This window comes from Myiozetetes cayanensis, unplaced genomic scaffold (genome assembly GCF_022539395.1).
Source record: "Myiozetetes cayanensis isolate MyiCay16 unplaced genomic scaffold, myiCay2020 scf41, whole genome shotgun sequence".
In the NCBI taxonomy this organism is placed as follows: domain Eukaryota; kingdom Metazoa; phylum Chordata; class Aves; order Passeriformes; family Tyrannidae; genus Myiozetetes; species Myiozetetes cayanensis.
The window spans coordinates 806,760-821,735 of NW_026087643.1; the positions used below are offsets into that span (position 1 = coordinate 806,760).

The window sequence follows — 14,976 nt, forward strand, 5'->3', positions numbered from 1 at the left end:
TTCAGACTGACAGAGAGGAGGTTTGGATGGATATTGGGAAGGAATTCCTGGCTGTGAGGGTGGGGAGGGCCTGGCACAGGTTGCCCAGAGAAGCTGTGGCTGCCCCTGGATCCCTGGGAATGTCCAAGGTCAGGTTGGAGCAACCAAAGCACCCCGTGCTGCTGTGAATTTGAGGGAGATGCAAATCAGACTCTGCGAGCTCTGGGAAGGGGAGGGTGGGGAGGAAGAGCAGAGGGGAGGCAGAGCTTCCTCTCAGAGTTCAGGATGTGGGGTTGAGGGTGGGGTGGGGGTCTCTCCTTTGGTTCTGAGGGCCTGTGGGGTGGGCAGGGGGGCAGAGCTCAGGGTGGGGAACAGTTGGATTGGTGTTGTCACCCACGGGCAGGAGGTGGGGGAGGACCCTGGGGATGCAGTTCAAGAATCTGCTGCATCTTCAACTGGCTTATCTCGTGCAACCCAGGCTGGCCCAGCCCGGGGATTACCAGGGTGGGTCTGGTGACACTTCTGGCTTGATTCCTTGAGGATTCTGGAGGATTCTCCCTCCTCTGGCAGAGCTGGGATAGGGAGGGGGATGGTTGGGGTGAAGCTCCCTCTGCCTCAGCCCTTCTCCCCACCCTCCTCCCAGGAATGGACCACGGGGAGAGTGAGACAGTGCTGGGCACCCTGGGGAAGGCAACGATCCTGAGGATCCCTCCCAGGCTCCGCAACCTCACCCTGGACTTCAGGGAAGCCTTTTGGAAACGGGGGGGGCCTCACAAGAAGCAAGTCCTGGTCAAGTACTCGGGGGGCAAGCCCACCAACCACTTCCAGGGGCAGATACTCTTCCACGAGTCCGACTTTTCCCTGGAAATCCTCAACACCAGCCGGCAGGACGGGCAGATTTACGAGTACAGCGTGAGCACAGGGCGGGAGGAGGAGGCGCAGCAGATCCAGCTGAAGGTCTACGGTGAGAGGAACATTCCGGGTTCTCCTGGCCTGGGGGCAGGTCTGGGAGGTGGGAGGGTGGTAAATGCTCATCCTGATGAGGTAACCCCCTCTCTCCAGAGCCGGTGTCCCATCCCAGCATCCGCATCGTCAGCAGGGAAGTCGCCAACGGGAGCTGCAGCATCGCCCTCAACTGCACGGCGGAGAGAGGGGATGACGTTTCCTACAGCTGGGGCAGCCAGGACAGCAGGACCTGGGGGCCCTGCTCTGGGAACAGCAGCTTCCTGCACCTCTCCTACCCCCCGTGGAACACGAGCTCCTCCTGCGTCTGCACCGCCACCAACCCCGTCAGCAGCCGGGCCGTCACCTTCCACCCCTCCGAGTGCAGCCACGAGCCGGGGGGTAGGTCCCAGAATCCCAGAATCCCAGAATCTCAGAGCAGCTGGGGCTGGAAGGGACCTCTGGAGGTCACCCAGGGCGTGGCAGGGTCACCCAGAGTGGGTGACACGGCCGGGTGGGGTCGGGATGTCTCTTGGGAGATGTTTGGATGGATGGGTGAGATGAGATCCCCCCTCCTCGGGTGAGGGGTTTGTAGGGATGGTTGAGAGATTTGTAGGGATGGTTGAGAGATTTGGATGGATTGGTGAGAGTCCCCCCCTTCCCCCAAGCTCAGATGAGAGATTTCTATGGATATTTGAGAGATTTCTGTGGATTCCTGAGATTCCCCTCTGGGGTTAGATATTTGTGTGGATATCTGAGGTATTAGCACGGATTGATGACATCCCCTCTCAGTCTTCTCCAGGCCAAACAGGCCCCCACTTCCCAACCCAGCTCTCTGCAGCCTCCCAGCCCTGCAGGGCACTTTTGTCTCTCCATTTTATTCCCCATCAAAAGTCCATTTTTTACAAGAAAATCAGCCCCTGCACCACCTGCTTGGGCTCCCCATAAACACCGACCCGGGGACTGCAGGTCCCACCTCCCTCTCCAGCCAGCCCAGCCCCTGCCCTTTCCACGCCCTGCTGCTCCAGGCTCGCTTTAGAGGCCTGAAACTCCTCCCAGGTGGTTTGGGGAGGATAAAACCCTCGGTGAGAACTTCCCCTTTGGAGGCTTTTGGGGCAAAAGTCCCGTTCTTGCTCAGTGGGTTTTTTTTTTTTTTTTCAGCTTTTTCTTGTGACCAGAGTGGGGGGAATTTTTCTGGGGGGTTGAGTGAGGTGGGGGCTGCCCCTTCCCCCAGGGACACTGAGGTGAAGTCCCACCTCTGATGGGACTCTTGCTGTGACCTGTGCCGGGAAAACGTCCCCGTGGGAAAAGCTCTGGGGGATTCTCGCTTAGGAAAAGCAGAGACTGAAATGAGATGCCCCAGAGGGGGTTTAACTTGTTTCTCACCCCCTTTTCCCCCCAAAAAACCGACTCACATTGTGTGCCACCCCTGTGTGAGGTCACTGGAGCTGGGACAGAGGGGCTGCCTCCCTGCCAGGCTCCAGAAGGCCACCAGAGATGTCTTTAGGGCTTTATCTGGCCCCAAACTGTCCCTCCTCTGAGGTGGCAGAGTGGTGATAAAGCCACAGAGTCATCTTTGGGGCTTTGTCTGGCCCCCATCCACGCCCTCAGCAGGTTTTTAACTGCCTGGTGCAGCCTCGAGCTGATTAAAAAGAGAGAGAGAGCTCAGCTCAATCATTTCCCACCTCGTTTCCTGTTCTGCCTAAACCAGCCCCAAAACCAGCGGCTTCTGCAGCTCCTCCTGCTCGGCTCTGGGGTGACCTGGGCCCTCCTTCCCCTCTCTGCTCCCCATCCCAGGCAGTGCCAGGCTGAGGTTGGAGCTCCTCGTGCTGCTGCTGGTGGTGCCCGTCGCAGTCGTCATCGTCATCCTCTTCCTGGGGGTCTTCAGGACCCCCCGTCCGGCCCTGCCCCGTGGTGAGGGGGGTCAGGGGTGGGTGGTGGGCTGGGCTGGGTCTGTGTGTGTGCGTTTGTGGGGTCTGTGGGTGCACCAGGGACCAAGGATTGCCGTGGGCACCTTGTGGGTCACAGAATCGTGGATGAAAAGACCTCCGAGGGAGGGGGGAGTCCCCACCCCGTGGGGGTGTCCAGGGAAGGCCTGGCCATGGCACTGAGTGCTCTGGGCTGGGGGGGGGACAAGGTAGGGATGGGGTGCAGGTGATCCCAGAGGTCTTTTCCAACCTGAATCATCCTGTGATCCCTCCCCCCACAGCTGACCAGGAGCCCACGCAGGACCGTGCCGAGCACACCATCTACTCTCAGGTGCAGAGGGTGGAGGTGAGGCACGACCAGCCCGACCCCCGATGAAGGGGAAGGGGAAAAAAAAGGGTGTCCTTCAGCATTCGAAACGCTCCTTTGGTGCTTTAGACCCCCAGTGCTGCAGTGGTGGTGGGGGGAGCGTGGGCACGGTCGTGGTCGGTGCCTCCTCCGTGGGTGGCAACCTCCGTGTCGTGCTTTGGCCACTGGGTGTCAACGCAGCCCCGCGGCTGAGGATGGGAGGAGGGCAGGGTCACCCAACCCCGCGTGTGCCGGGAGTCACCCTTAATTTGGGAATCGCCGGGAATAAACTCGGGCGCTGCAGCCTCCTTGAGCCCCCCGCCACCCCCAGCGCGCTCCAGGGTGGCTTTGGGGACACTCTGGGCTGTTTCCCTCCTTTCCCCTATTCCTCTTAAACCAAAACTGAGCGGGAAACGGCGGGAGGAGGGAGGGAAGGACTCGCCTCTCACTGCTCGCCCTTTGTCCAACCCCTGCAGAAGCCAAAAGAGCCCCGCACCGCCGACCCCCCCTCCTGCACCACCATCTACGCTGCAGCCACTGGCCCCCCCGCGGCCCCTGGCAGAGCCCCCCACGCCCCTCCAGAGCCCCCCACCCTGCAGGGACACCCCCCCCTCTCCCAGGTAAGGCTGGCTGCCCCTCACCCTGGCTGGGCATCACACCCTGGCACCTCACTGAGCTCTTTGCCCCCCCTGAATCTTCGCTGCAGAGCCCCCCCCAGGAGCCCACGACGGTTTATGTTGGTGTGATGATGCCCAGGGCCTGAGCCTCTCTTGGGGCAGTGGGCAGCTGCACCAGCCTGGCTGATGGGCACCAAAATCCACTTTCCTGGCTGGATTCACCTGCTCATCCCTGAGGAATCCACACAAGCCCCTCCGGTGGGAGCAGCTCGGAGGTGCCCGGAGAAGGGAGGGATGACCGAGCAAAGAGCATGGCAAGAAACCTCCTCTGCCTACGACTGGAGGCTCCTGGCTGGATCCTGGAGCACTGGGAGAAGGGAGAGGGACTCTGGATCCCACCTCACAGCTGGATGTGAGAGGAGGGAGTGACTCGGAGGGGAAGGATCAGCAGCACCGGGAAGGGTGGCTGGAGAAATTTTGGGCTCCGACCTCACCCCTGCCCTGTGGGCTTCCCACACCAGGAACTCATCCCCACGGTCCTGCTTTCCTAAGGGCCTGTGGCAGCTGGGGACACACAGGGGGCAGGGGTTCAGCAGGGGGAAAATGAGAAGTGGTTTTATTTCTGAGCTCTGCAACAGGTTACAAAAACTTTCGGTTTTGTCCCGAGGAGCGAGGAGGGTTTTGGAGCCCCTCCAGGCTGGCCAGCCCCTGTCCCACTGCATTTTCCCACCCTCATTTTCCCCACTGATCTCTGTGGGAACAGCTGAGCTTCTCCAAATGGACTTGAAGCTGAATTTCTGGCTGTGGGGCAGAGGAGGAGGCAGCCCCTGCTCGTGGCCCGGCCAACCCCTGCCCGCAGCAACTCTCGGTTCCCCGTGGAAATATCCTGTGTGGGGATGGTGGAGGTGGCCTGGATGGGGGAGCAGGGCTGTAAAATCCAACTGACCCACTCTGGGGTGTTTTAATAATCCCAGCACAACTCAGCTGTTACAGCAGGTCTGACTGCGTGGGCCACGGCTAAGGGAAAGGAGAATAAATTTGGAATAAAGCCCTTTGCAAGGGGTTGCTGGTGAGGATGGTCACAAGGTGGATCCACTGCTGAGGTGGAACAGGAACCAATGGTTTTGCACCTCCCCAACTTCCCTCTCCTGTGCCCACTGAGCTTCCTCCCTGGAAATGTCTGCAAACCACCAGTTCCCCCAGCGTGAGGGCAGGTCCAGAGCAGGGCAGGGCCACCCTCACCCTTGTGCCTCTCAGATGGTGTAAAAGCCCCAAATTCTGTCAGGGTGGAGCCCTGGGGCTGCCCAGGGAGGTGGGGGAGTACCCACCCTTGGAGGTGCCCAAGGAAGGCATGGCCATGGCACTGAGCGCTCTGGGCTGGGGGCCAAGGTGGGGATGGGGCACAGGGCAGACTGGATGACCTTGGAGGCCTTTTCCAACCTCAGGGATTCTGGGATTATTGGCTGGACAAGAGGCTCTGAGTCAAGCTCCTCGCTTGTCCCTGCAGTAGAACACCAAGAAAACCGCTGCGAGTGCAGCGGCTTCGCTCACAGCCACGGCCCCGATCCTGACCAGGCTGCTGGAACCGGTGCCTGCAGGGAGAGAAGAAGGCCCAGTAACAACGTCCCCAAACAGATCTGCCTCTTCCTGGCACTGAGAGAGAGGGAACCTGGCCCATCTCTACCCCAAAACCCCCTGAGCCCTCGTTGGGACAACTCGGCCCAACCCGGCGAGGAGGCGGCGCTGCACGAGGACGAGCGGCTTGGCAGAAGCAGCAGCAGGAGACTCCCAGCCCAGCCCCTCACGGCCACGGCCACCCCCCATGGCCCTTGGCCCTCCAGGGACCTCCTGGAGGGGGTTTTGGGGATGAAATCCCCTGTTGGGTGGGGGTGCCCAGCGAGCCACGCTCCCACCTGCACTCCGCCCTTGGCTCTGTAGCACTGATGGATTCCCTGCTCCCATCCCAAAGCAGGATTTTTGGGGGACACCTGCTCTCCCTGAATCCCCTGGGGGACACAGATGGCACGTGGATGCTGAGGGCACTGCCCAGAAAGCCTGAAGGGAGGAGATGGACCGTGCTGCTCTCAGCACCTCCATCTGCCCCTCCTCGGGGCAGGGACCGCGCTGGTGCCCATCTGCCCCGCTGCCAAGCGCAGGACCCTGTGAGAGCCGGCCCTGCAGAGCTGTCTGGGGCACACGGGGACACCGAGGAGCGAGGCTGGGCACACACAGGGGGGGTGGCAGCTCACCCATGGGGGGAGGCCGGGTTGTGTTTTCTGACCAGAAAGAGGGGAGAGAACAGGGAGAGAGGTCAGTGCCAGTGCCAGGGGTGCCACCGCTCTCTGCACAGCCCAGGGGCAAAGCTGGAGCCTCGGGGAGCATCACCCAGCCCACGCCAGCCCCCGGCCGGGCCCTTTTGGGGGGCTCTTACCTGCGCACAGCTCAGCGGGCCGGACGGTGACGTTGCGGCTGCTGACGGGGTTTCGTGCCCAGCACGTCAGCGGCACCGACTCCTCCACCAGCACCGTGGGCCCCTCTCCCCGGGGCTGCTCCCCCACGCTCCAGCCGTAGGACACGTTCCCCAGCCCGGGGGAATGGTCCCCGGCCCCGGGCAGGGCGCAGCGCAGGCCGTAGCGGCAGCCGCCGGCCGAGCAGTTCTGGGCCTCGCAGCTCACCCTGGGCTCTGCCAGCTCGCCTGGGGGCAGGGCAGGGGCTGTCAGCAAACACTTGGAACATCACAAACCAACCCAAAAATCAAGGCTAAATGGCACCTACTGTACACGTGGAGGGTGAAGGTGGATTTTGCCTGCGGGTTCTGTGCAGAGTAGGTCCCAGCGTCCTCCATCGTGAGCTGGGAGATGGTGAGGGCCCTGCCCTGCTCCGAGATGGTCAAGCGTGTCTTGTATTTGTTGTCTAAAAACAGGGCTTTTGGAAGTTCATCAAAATCCACAACCACTATGGGTGATCTGCCAAAGCTCCAGGAGGCTGCATCTCCAGCCAGATTGTGGATGTGGAAGGTGACGGACCCACCCACGGCTCCAATCACCTCTGTCGCGGTGCCATTGCCCGCTGTGGAGAGAAGTTGGGCTGAAGGTGCTGTGCCAGGGGGAGGAGGCACAGCAAGGGTGGGGGGATGTTTGAGGAGCAGGCAGGAGGGGTCGGGGTTAAAGGGGAGCATTTTGCACTCACTTGCTCGGTGGAGGAGGAAGAGGAGGGCGAGGAGCGGGAACTGAAACGCGTCCATCGGCGTCTGGTGGGCGGAGAGGGTTTGTCTGCCCTCAGCAACTGCTGGTCTGGAGGCTGATCCTGGTGCAAGAGGAAGACACGAGTGGGTGCACACAGTGGGTTTCACTGGTGGTTGGAGGGGCGGAGAGAACCCTGAGCTTCCTCCTGGTGTCACTGTCACTGCGGCCTCGGGTGGTGACACTCGGAAAGCAACATCATGGGGGGACAATCTCACCCCCACAAAGGAAACTCGAGCTGAAAAACTCCCAGTTCCATGCAAAGAAAAGCTGGGACAAAGAACATCGTCGTGGCTGTGCGTGACAAGTGTCCCAAATCCTCCATGGGCACCAGCCTGAAGAGATGGTTCTCGTGGAGAACGTGGTGGGTCAATGCCCAGGAGCCCATGGGCTGGTGTCACCAGGGTGTGCTGTCACTGGTGTCCCTCGGGAGTGCTGCTGGGTCCCAACCATGGAATGGTTTGGGTTGGAAGGGGCTGTAAAGCTCATCCAGTCCCACCCCCTGCCCTGGGCAGGGACACTTCCCGCTGTCCCAGGTTGCTCCAAGCCCCGTCCAACCTGGCCTTGGACACTTCCAGGGATCCAGGGGCAGCCACAGCTTCTCTTCTCCAGGCTGAACTCCCATGGGGACAGTCCCCTCCGACCCCCCCAGACAGGAGAGCTGACTGAGAACTGGAAGGGAAAGCAGCGCTTCCCTAATTCTTGTTATTCTGGGAAGTCACATGATTACTGAAATCCAGGCAAATGAGAAGTGCACTGGACCAGCTGGAGAGGTCAGGCATTAAAACAGCCCTGGGTCCTCTTCCCCAGTGAGGATATCGGGCCTGATGGCACCTCCCAGGGACTGGCATTGTGGTTGAATTCCACTGAACTAAACCCAGCTCCCTTCTTCCCCCATACCCTGGAGGAATAATTGAATCGTGGAATGGTTTGATTTGGAAGAGATATAAAATTCACCTCGTTCAACCCCCCTACCATGGGCAGGCACACCTCCCACTAGCCCAGGTTGCTCCAATCTGGCCTTGGACACTTCCAGGGATGGGGCAGCCACAGCTTTTTTGGGCAACCTGTGCCAGGGCCTCCCCACCCCACAGCCAGGAATTCCTTCCCAATATCCCACCTAAACTTCCTGTCACTAGGAAGCCATTCCCCCTTTGTCCTGTCACTCCAGGCCCTCTCCCCCCCTGTTTCTTGTAGCTCCTTCAGGTCCTGGAAGGCCACAATTGAACCATCCCAGATGAACAATCCCAACTCTCCCAGCCTTTTCTCGTTGGAGAGCTGCTCCATCCCTCTCATCATCCTGGTGCCTCCTCTGGAGTGGCTCCACCAGCTCCAAGTCCACCCTGTGGTGAGTCCTCTCTTCCAGCTGGTCACCCCAAAGGGCTGGGACACTCATCACACACACAGTGCCACGATGATGCTCTTTCTCCCATCTGCCACCCTCGTCTTTGCCTGGAAACGGGAATTTACGAGCTCGATCTTTCCGCTATGGAGGTGGGATCGTCCCGCCCCGACGTTTCGCCCCGTCCAGGTGTCACGACAGCACGACGGCAGTCACGGGGCCACCATCACAGCTTTCTCCACCCATCTGCAGCTGCTGAAACCCCGTGTGTGCTCACAGGCTCCCTCGCCTTCCGCTCGCCGGCACGACCCGCTGCAGATGGTGGGTGCAGACAACGCTCCGCGCGCAGGAGGCCGATGCCGATGGACGCCTTTCAGTTCCTCTTTCTCGCCTCCCTCGTCCTCCTCCACCGGGCAAGTAAGTGCAGGGATGCTCCTTTTGCCGTGGAAGCAGCAGGGAAGGAGCTCAGGGGGATGCCCGTGAGAGTGGGGATGTGAGGGAGCAAGGATGGAGTTTGTCCCAGCGGTGTTGGGCAAACCAAGGGGGGAAAAGTGCCTCGGGTTCTGGCTCTGATGTGGTCCCTGCTGATGAGTGAGTGTGTCAGGTCTCAGCTCTGGCCCAGCCTCCATCCAGCTGCTGCCAGATGTGCACGGTCCACCCTGCTCTGCGTTCAGGTTCTGCTCCCCTACACGTTGCCCTCTTTGGTGCTCGCAGGGAATTATTTTGTGGTGTTTCTGCCTCTCTTCAGCTGAGGGCAAACGGGCAGAGAGGCTGCCCTGGCCCCTTCCCTCAGCCTCTGGTATCTTTATTATCAGCTGGTCCACAGATTTCCTGCAGGTTTATCATCCCCACCAGCCTTTTCCTTTACCATGGTTGGTTGTCTATGCCCCAAAGGGCCAGGCTGAGGGAACCAGAACTGCTGAGCCTGGGGGGACGTGACAGCCTCGGGATCTGGTGGGACAGCTGAGCCAGGCTCAGTTCCCCTTTCCATTCCCAGCCCAGACTGGGAAGTGCTGAGTTTTTAGGTGGAAAACAGGCAAAATAATGAGGGAAATGCCTTCCTCCTTGAGTTCGCCCTCCAAGCTGTGTGGTGTGGTCAGAGGCTGCAGGGAAGGGATGGATCCAGAGGGACCTTATCCTGGGCTGCATCCAAAGGATTGTGGCCAGCAGGTCATAGGAGAGGATTCTCCTCCTCTACTCTGGTGAGATCCCACCTGGAGCAGTGTCCAGCTTTGAGAAACAGATGAAAAGGATGTGGAACTGTTGGAGAAAGTACAGGGGGGGCCATGAAGTTGGGACTGGAGCATCTCCCATGTGGAGACAGGCTGGGACAGGTGGGAATGGTCAGGCTGGAGAAGAGCAGCTGGGAATGTCCAAGGCCAGGTTGGATGGGGCTTGGAGCAGCCTGGTTTAGTGGAAGGTGTCCCTGCCCATGGCAGGAGGATGGAACAAGACGATCTTTAAGGTCCCTTCCAACCCAAACCATTCCATGATTCCAGGTTTCTCCTCCAAGGGAGGGAGGAGCAGCTGCTCATCTGACTGACATGTGGCTCCTTGCCCTGCTCACATTGGTGAGCTCAGCCTGTGGTGGTCAAAATGAATCTACCTGACCTTTCCAAGCCATTGCAAACTCCTCCTTGTACTTTCCAGCCCCAGGCTTTGACCTCCTCCACACCCTTTGCGTGTGGGCGTTGAAAGGCTCTGTTTGACCTCACGCTGTGTGACCGCAGCCCAGGACCCTTCCCTGAGCATTTCTGCCTTCTCCTCAACATCCCCCAACCCTTGTTGTACCTCCTCCCCCTGGCACAGCACCTTCAGCCCAATTTCTCTCCACAGTGGGTGATGACTCCGAGACAGAGGTGATTGGAGCCGTGGGTGGGTCCGTCACCTTCCACATCCACGATCTGGCTGGAGATGCAGCCTTCTGGCACTTTGGCAATGTACCCATAGTGACTGTGGAATTCAGTGAACCTCCTGTAACCGTGTTTTCAGACAACAAATACAAGACACGCTTGACCATCTCGGAGCAGGGCAGGGCCCTCACCATCTCCCAGCTCACGATGGAGGACGCTGGGACCTACTCTGCACTGAACCCGAAGGCAAAATCCACCTTCACCCTCCACGTGTACAGTAGGTGCCATTTAGCCTTGATTTTTGGGTTGGTTTTTGATGTTCCAAGTGTTTGCTGACAGCCCCTGCCCTGCCCCCAGGCGAGCTGGCAGAGCCCAGGGTGAGCTGCGAGGCCCAGAACTGCTCGGCCGGCGGCTGCCGCTACGGCCTGCGCTGCGCCCTGCCCGGGGCCGGGGACCATTCCCCCGGGCTGGGGAACGTGTCCTACGGCTGGAGCGTGGGGGAGCAGCCCCGGGGAGAGGGGCCCACGGTGCTGGTGGAGGAGTCACCCCCGGAGGAGTCGGTGCCGTTGACGTGCTGGGCACGAAACCCCGTCAGCAGCCGCAACGTCACCGTCCGGCCCGCTGAGCTGTGCGCAGGTAAGAGCCCCCCAAAGGGCCTGGTCGGGGGCTGGCATGGGCTGGGTGATGCTCCCCGAGGCTCCAGCCTTGCCCCTGGGCTGTGCAGAGAGCGGTGGCATCCCCTGGCAGAGGCACTGACCTCTCTCCCTGTTCTCTCCCCTCTTTCTGGCCAGAAAACGCAACCCGGCCTCCCCCCACGGGTGAGCTGCCACCCCCCCTGTGTGTGCCCAGCCTCGCTCCTCGGTGTCCCCGTGTGCCCCAGACAGCTCTGCAGGGCCGGCTGTCACAGGGGGCAGGGGGTCAGATGGGCACCAGCACGGGCCCTGCCCCGAGGAGGGGCAGATGGAGGTGCTGAGAGCAGCACGGTCCATCTCCTCCCTTCAGGCTTTCTGGGCAGTGCCCTCAGCATCCACGTGCCATCTGTGTCCCCCGGGGGATTCAGGGAGAGCAGGTGTCCCCCAAAAATCCTGCCTTGGGATGGGAGCAGGGAATCCATCAGCGCTGCAGAGCCAAGGGCGGAGTGCAGGTGGGAGCGTGGCTCGCTGGGCACCCCCACCCAACAGGGGATTTCGTCCCCAAAACCTCCTCCAGGATGTCCCTGGAGGTCCAAGGGCCATGGGGGGTGGCCGTGGCCGTGAGGGGCTGGGCTGGGAGTCTCCTGCTGCTGCTTCTGCCAAGCCGCTCGTCCTCGTGCAGCGCCGCCTCCTTGCCGGGTTGGGCCGAGTTGTCCCGACGAGGGCTCAGGGGGGTGTTGGGGCAGAGATGGGCCAGGTTCCCTCTGCCTCAGTGCCAGGAAGAGGCAGATCTGTTTGGGGACGTTGTTACTGGGCCTTCTTCTCCCTGCAGGCACCGACTCCATCCCTCTGGCCGTGATCATCGCCCTCACGGTGACTGCAGCTGTGGCACTTTCAGCAGTCGCCTTGTTCTACTGTAGATCCAAAGGTGAGCTGAATCCCCCCTTGGAAAACCATCCCTGCAGCCCTGGCAAGCAGGAGATGGTGCCTGAGAGGGGAGGACACAGCCAGGCTGTGCCAGGGCACCTTGGGGGGTGATTTGGGGCTGCTGCTGATGGTTGCCCTGTGTCGCTTCTCCCCCAGGCTGGAGGATCTTCCATTTGTCTGCAACTGGGGCTACAGACACAGGTAGGGTTTGGGGGCTGTTCCCTCCCTCCCCCTTTTTTCCTGCTGGGAACAACCTGCTCACATTTAAGATCAGGAGGGAAATCATCCACTGCCATGGCTTGGTACTGGAGCATCCCCTGGTTTATCGTTTCCCTCATCTGAAATGAAGCTGCTGCCTCGTGCTTTTCATCTGCACGTGTCCGAGTGGGATGTCAGGGCTGGCTGCGGATGGGAACTTGGATCCAGCTCTTCCATAGGGAAACTGTGGGCAAACCCTCTCTCTGGAGCCCTCGTGGCTGTTCTCCTGCACTTCAAATGAGAAATTTTTGACCCAAAAAGGAGATTAGGAAGGATTTAAAATCCTCTCCGCTCCCCTCTGTTCCATGAGCTGGTGTTAATTCCTCCTGCAATTCTTGAAGGAGAGACAAATGCATCTTGTCCTCTGAAAACACCCAGGGATTTTTGGATTTAAATAAAACAAGCTGATTTTCTCTGTCCTTTGAGCTGGGAGTGCCCCACAGTGGCAGGGGCAGGAGGATTCTGGGATGAGGAGCAATTCCTCGATGCAGATCCACAATAAAACCTCTGAGAGGCTTCCAGGAGCTGCAGGATTGGGGTCCCACCTGAGCCTGGACACTCGAGGCTGGAATTCCCTGGGCAAGGAGCATGTGGGATCACCCAGGGGGGATCCCACTGGAGATTCTCCCTCGCCAACATCCTGCTTTTTTTTTACTTCTCCTCCTTGCAGAGGCCAGGCAGGAGCTCACGACCGTGTACGCCCAAGTCAACCACTGCCAGCAGGTGAGTCCCTGCAGATCCATCTCCCCATCCTCCTGAGCCACACGGTGCAGAATCAACCCCCTGACTCCCTAAACAACCCCCTGGCTCCCTAAACAACCCCCTGGCTCCCGAAATTCCTCGTGCCAGAGGATGGGTGAGGCTCAGGACCCAGCCTGAACAGTTTAAATTCAAGTTGTTGCAGGGGAGGGGGATGAAAATCCTTCTCGTCTCGCAGCTTCCAAGGGTGGCAAATCAGGGCTATTTATTTATGTGAAGTGAATTGTTTATTGGGAGGAACGAGCAAACCAGGGAGCAGATGAAAGATCTCGGTCAGAATTGTTTATTGCACGTGTAAAAGCTAAAATATAGCTTTTACTATACAGTATATATATATTATATATATAAAGTATGTATATATTATATATAAAGTATGTATGTATTATATATATAAAGTATGTATATATTATATATAATGTATATATGACATATATAAATATAGATGTTTTATAAATATACATATATTTATATATAGTATAAAATGTATAAATAGTATAAAGAGTATAAATAATATAGCAGTATAAAGAGTATAAATAGTATAATAGTATAAGGTAGTATAAATAGTATAAAATAGTATAAATAGTATAAATAGTATAAATAGTCTAATACAGTATGAAAGTATAATATAGTATAAATATTATATAAATAACTACATAAATATAGTATAATGGTATAAATAGCATAAAACACCAGCATAAAATAGAATAATGCACTGTATTAAAGAAATTATATTAAAGCAGCAACTCGGCCTTGGACAGTCCCAGGGATGGGCCAACACTTCCAGGGGTGGATCAGAGAGGGATCTCTGGCTTTTTGGGGTCTCTTTGCCAACACCCAGCCCCTTCAAACCCTTTTAAAATCTCTTTTTTTTTTCCCCCCAGAGCATCTCTAACAGAACAAGAGACAACCCAAAAGGGGGAGAGACCTCCAGGACCATCTACTCCACCGTCAAGGCTCCAGCCCAGGTGAGCTGGGATTGATGTCCATCTCCCAGGAGATGGGTGGGACACGGAACCCCTGGAATGTGGGAACACTCAGGGTCCAGAGCCTCAAACCAAGGGGAGGGATGAGCTCCCACGAGCCCCAACCAAGCCTGTGTCCCTTTGCCCTTGCAGACAGACGATGAGAAGATGGTCAACAGCACGCTGGGGGCCCAGGAGGCGGATGAGAAGAGCAGCTACTCATTGGTCATCTGAAGGGACCTCCCCAGCACAGCTCCCACAGCTGAGCATGGAGCTGCAGCATCTTCCCCCTCTCCACTTCCCTCCTCATCACAGGTCCTGCCTGGGTGCAGGGAGGGGGGCCAGGAAGGGTGTCAGCACCCAGAGGATGTGAGAGCTGCAAGAGGATGTCGACACCCTGCCCAAGGGGCAGCTCCGTCTGCTGCTGAGGGAGCTTCAGGAACCCTGCTCTGGGTTTTTGGTGGTGGCTGAGCTCCTTTTTTCTACCTCCTTTCACCAAAACTGCGACTGCTCGTCCTTGTGGAAAGGACCTGAGGATTTTGGAAGCGTTTTCCCAACCGGAACGAGTTGAAAAAAAAAAAAAAACAAAGAAAACAAAAAAAACTATCTGAGTGACACGTCCAGTCATTCCTTAGACACCTCCAGGACTGGTGACCTCACCAGGCAGCCCCTTCCAACTGTCCGGGAAGAAGTTCCCTCCTGATTGTTTTGTTACGTTATTGTTTTGCTTTTTTTAATTGTTATTTTTATTTTGGCTCCACTTTCAAACCCGCTCTCGGCAGCTTCTTCATTTGCTAAAGGAAGACCTAAAAAAGAAGAAAAAATACCCACGAAAAGCTGAACCTTCTTCCCCCCACCACAACCACAGCTGCTGCCTCCCCCACGTTTGGGGACCTTCCAGAGCTGGTGGCTGAGCCCCCCACAGCAGGTTCTGCCATCAACCCCCCGGTGCCTCCGGAACCCTCTTCCTGCACCTGCCCCTCCTCCTGCTCTTTGCCTCGTGGTAAATTATTCAGGGATGAAAATGGAGATGCCTTTGAAGCTGCCTGGCATGGGAGAGCCCTCCAGGAGCTTCTGGAATAATAATAGTAATAATAATAATAATAATAATAAAAAAATAATGCCAGAGCTCCCTTCCTGTCTGCATCTCATCTGAGGAATTCGGGTTTGCTCAGCGTTTTCACGGGGC

General features: G+C 58.0%; 3 protein-coding genes across 3 annotated transcripts; 2 read left to right on the forward strand and 1 right to left on the reverse strand.

Annotated features, from left to right (window-relative positions):
- The first annotated feature begins 587 nt into the window (after window positions 1-587).
- Window positions 588-3,958, forward strand: SLAMF1 (signaling lymphocytic activation molecule family member 1). The gene is made up of 6 exons (XM_050330322.1): window positions 588-943; window positions 1,042-1,323; window positions 2,719-2,835; window positions 3,131-3,195; window positions 3,672-3,815; window positions 3,902-3,958. The coding sequence occupies exons 1-6, from the start codon at window positions 625-627 to the stop codon at window positions 3,956-3,958; spliced, it is 984 nt and encodes a 327-aa protein (XP_050186279.1). The 5' UTR covers window positions 588-624.
- A 361-nt stretch (window positions 3,959-4,319) lies between these two features.
- LOC126647949 (SLAM family member 7-like) lies at window positions 4,320-7,695 on the reverse strand. The gene is made up of 5 exons (XM_050330565.1): window positions 7,613-7,695; window positions 7,002-7,118; window positions 6,588-6,881; window positions 6,244-6,507; window positions 4,320-5,404 (listed from the first exon to the last, which is right to left on the reverse strand). The coding sequence occupies exons 1-5, from the start codon at window positions 7,677-7,679 to the stop codon at window positions 5,295-5,297; spliced, it is 852 nt and encodes a 283-aa protein (XP_050186522.1). The 5' UTR covers window positions 7,680-7,695; the 3' UTR covers window positions 4,320-5,294.
- Window positions 7,696-8,727: 1,032 nt separating this feature from the next.
- LOC126647947 (SLAM family member 7-like) lies at window positions 8,728-14,882 on the forward strand. Its single transcript, XM_050330562.1, has 8 exons — window positions 8,728-8,813; window positions 10,233-10,526; window positions 10,607-10,885; window positions 11,714-11,809; window positions 11,965-12,009; window positions 12,737-12,789; window positions 13,707-13,790; window positions 13,941-14,882. The coding sequence occupies exons 1-8, from the start codon at window positions 8,753-8,755 to the stop codon at window positions 14,019-14,021; spliced, it is 993 nt and encodes a 330-aa protein (XP_050186519.1). The 5' UTR covers window positions 8,728-8,752; the 3' UTR covers window positions 14,022-14,882.
- The last annotated feature ends 94 nt before the right edge of the window (window positions 14,883-14,976 follow it).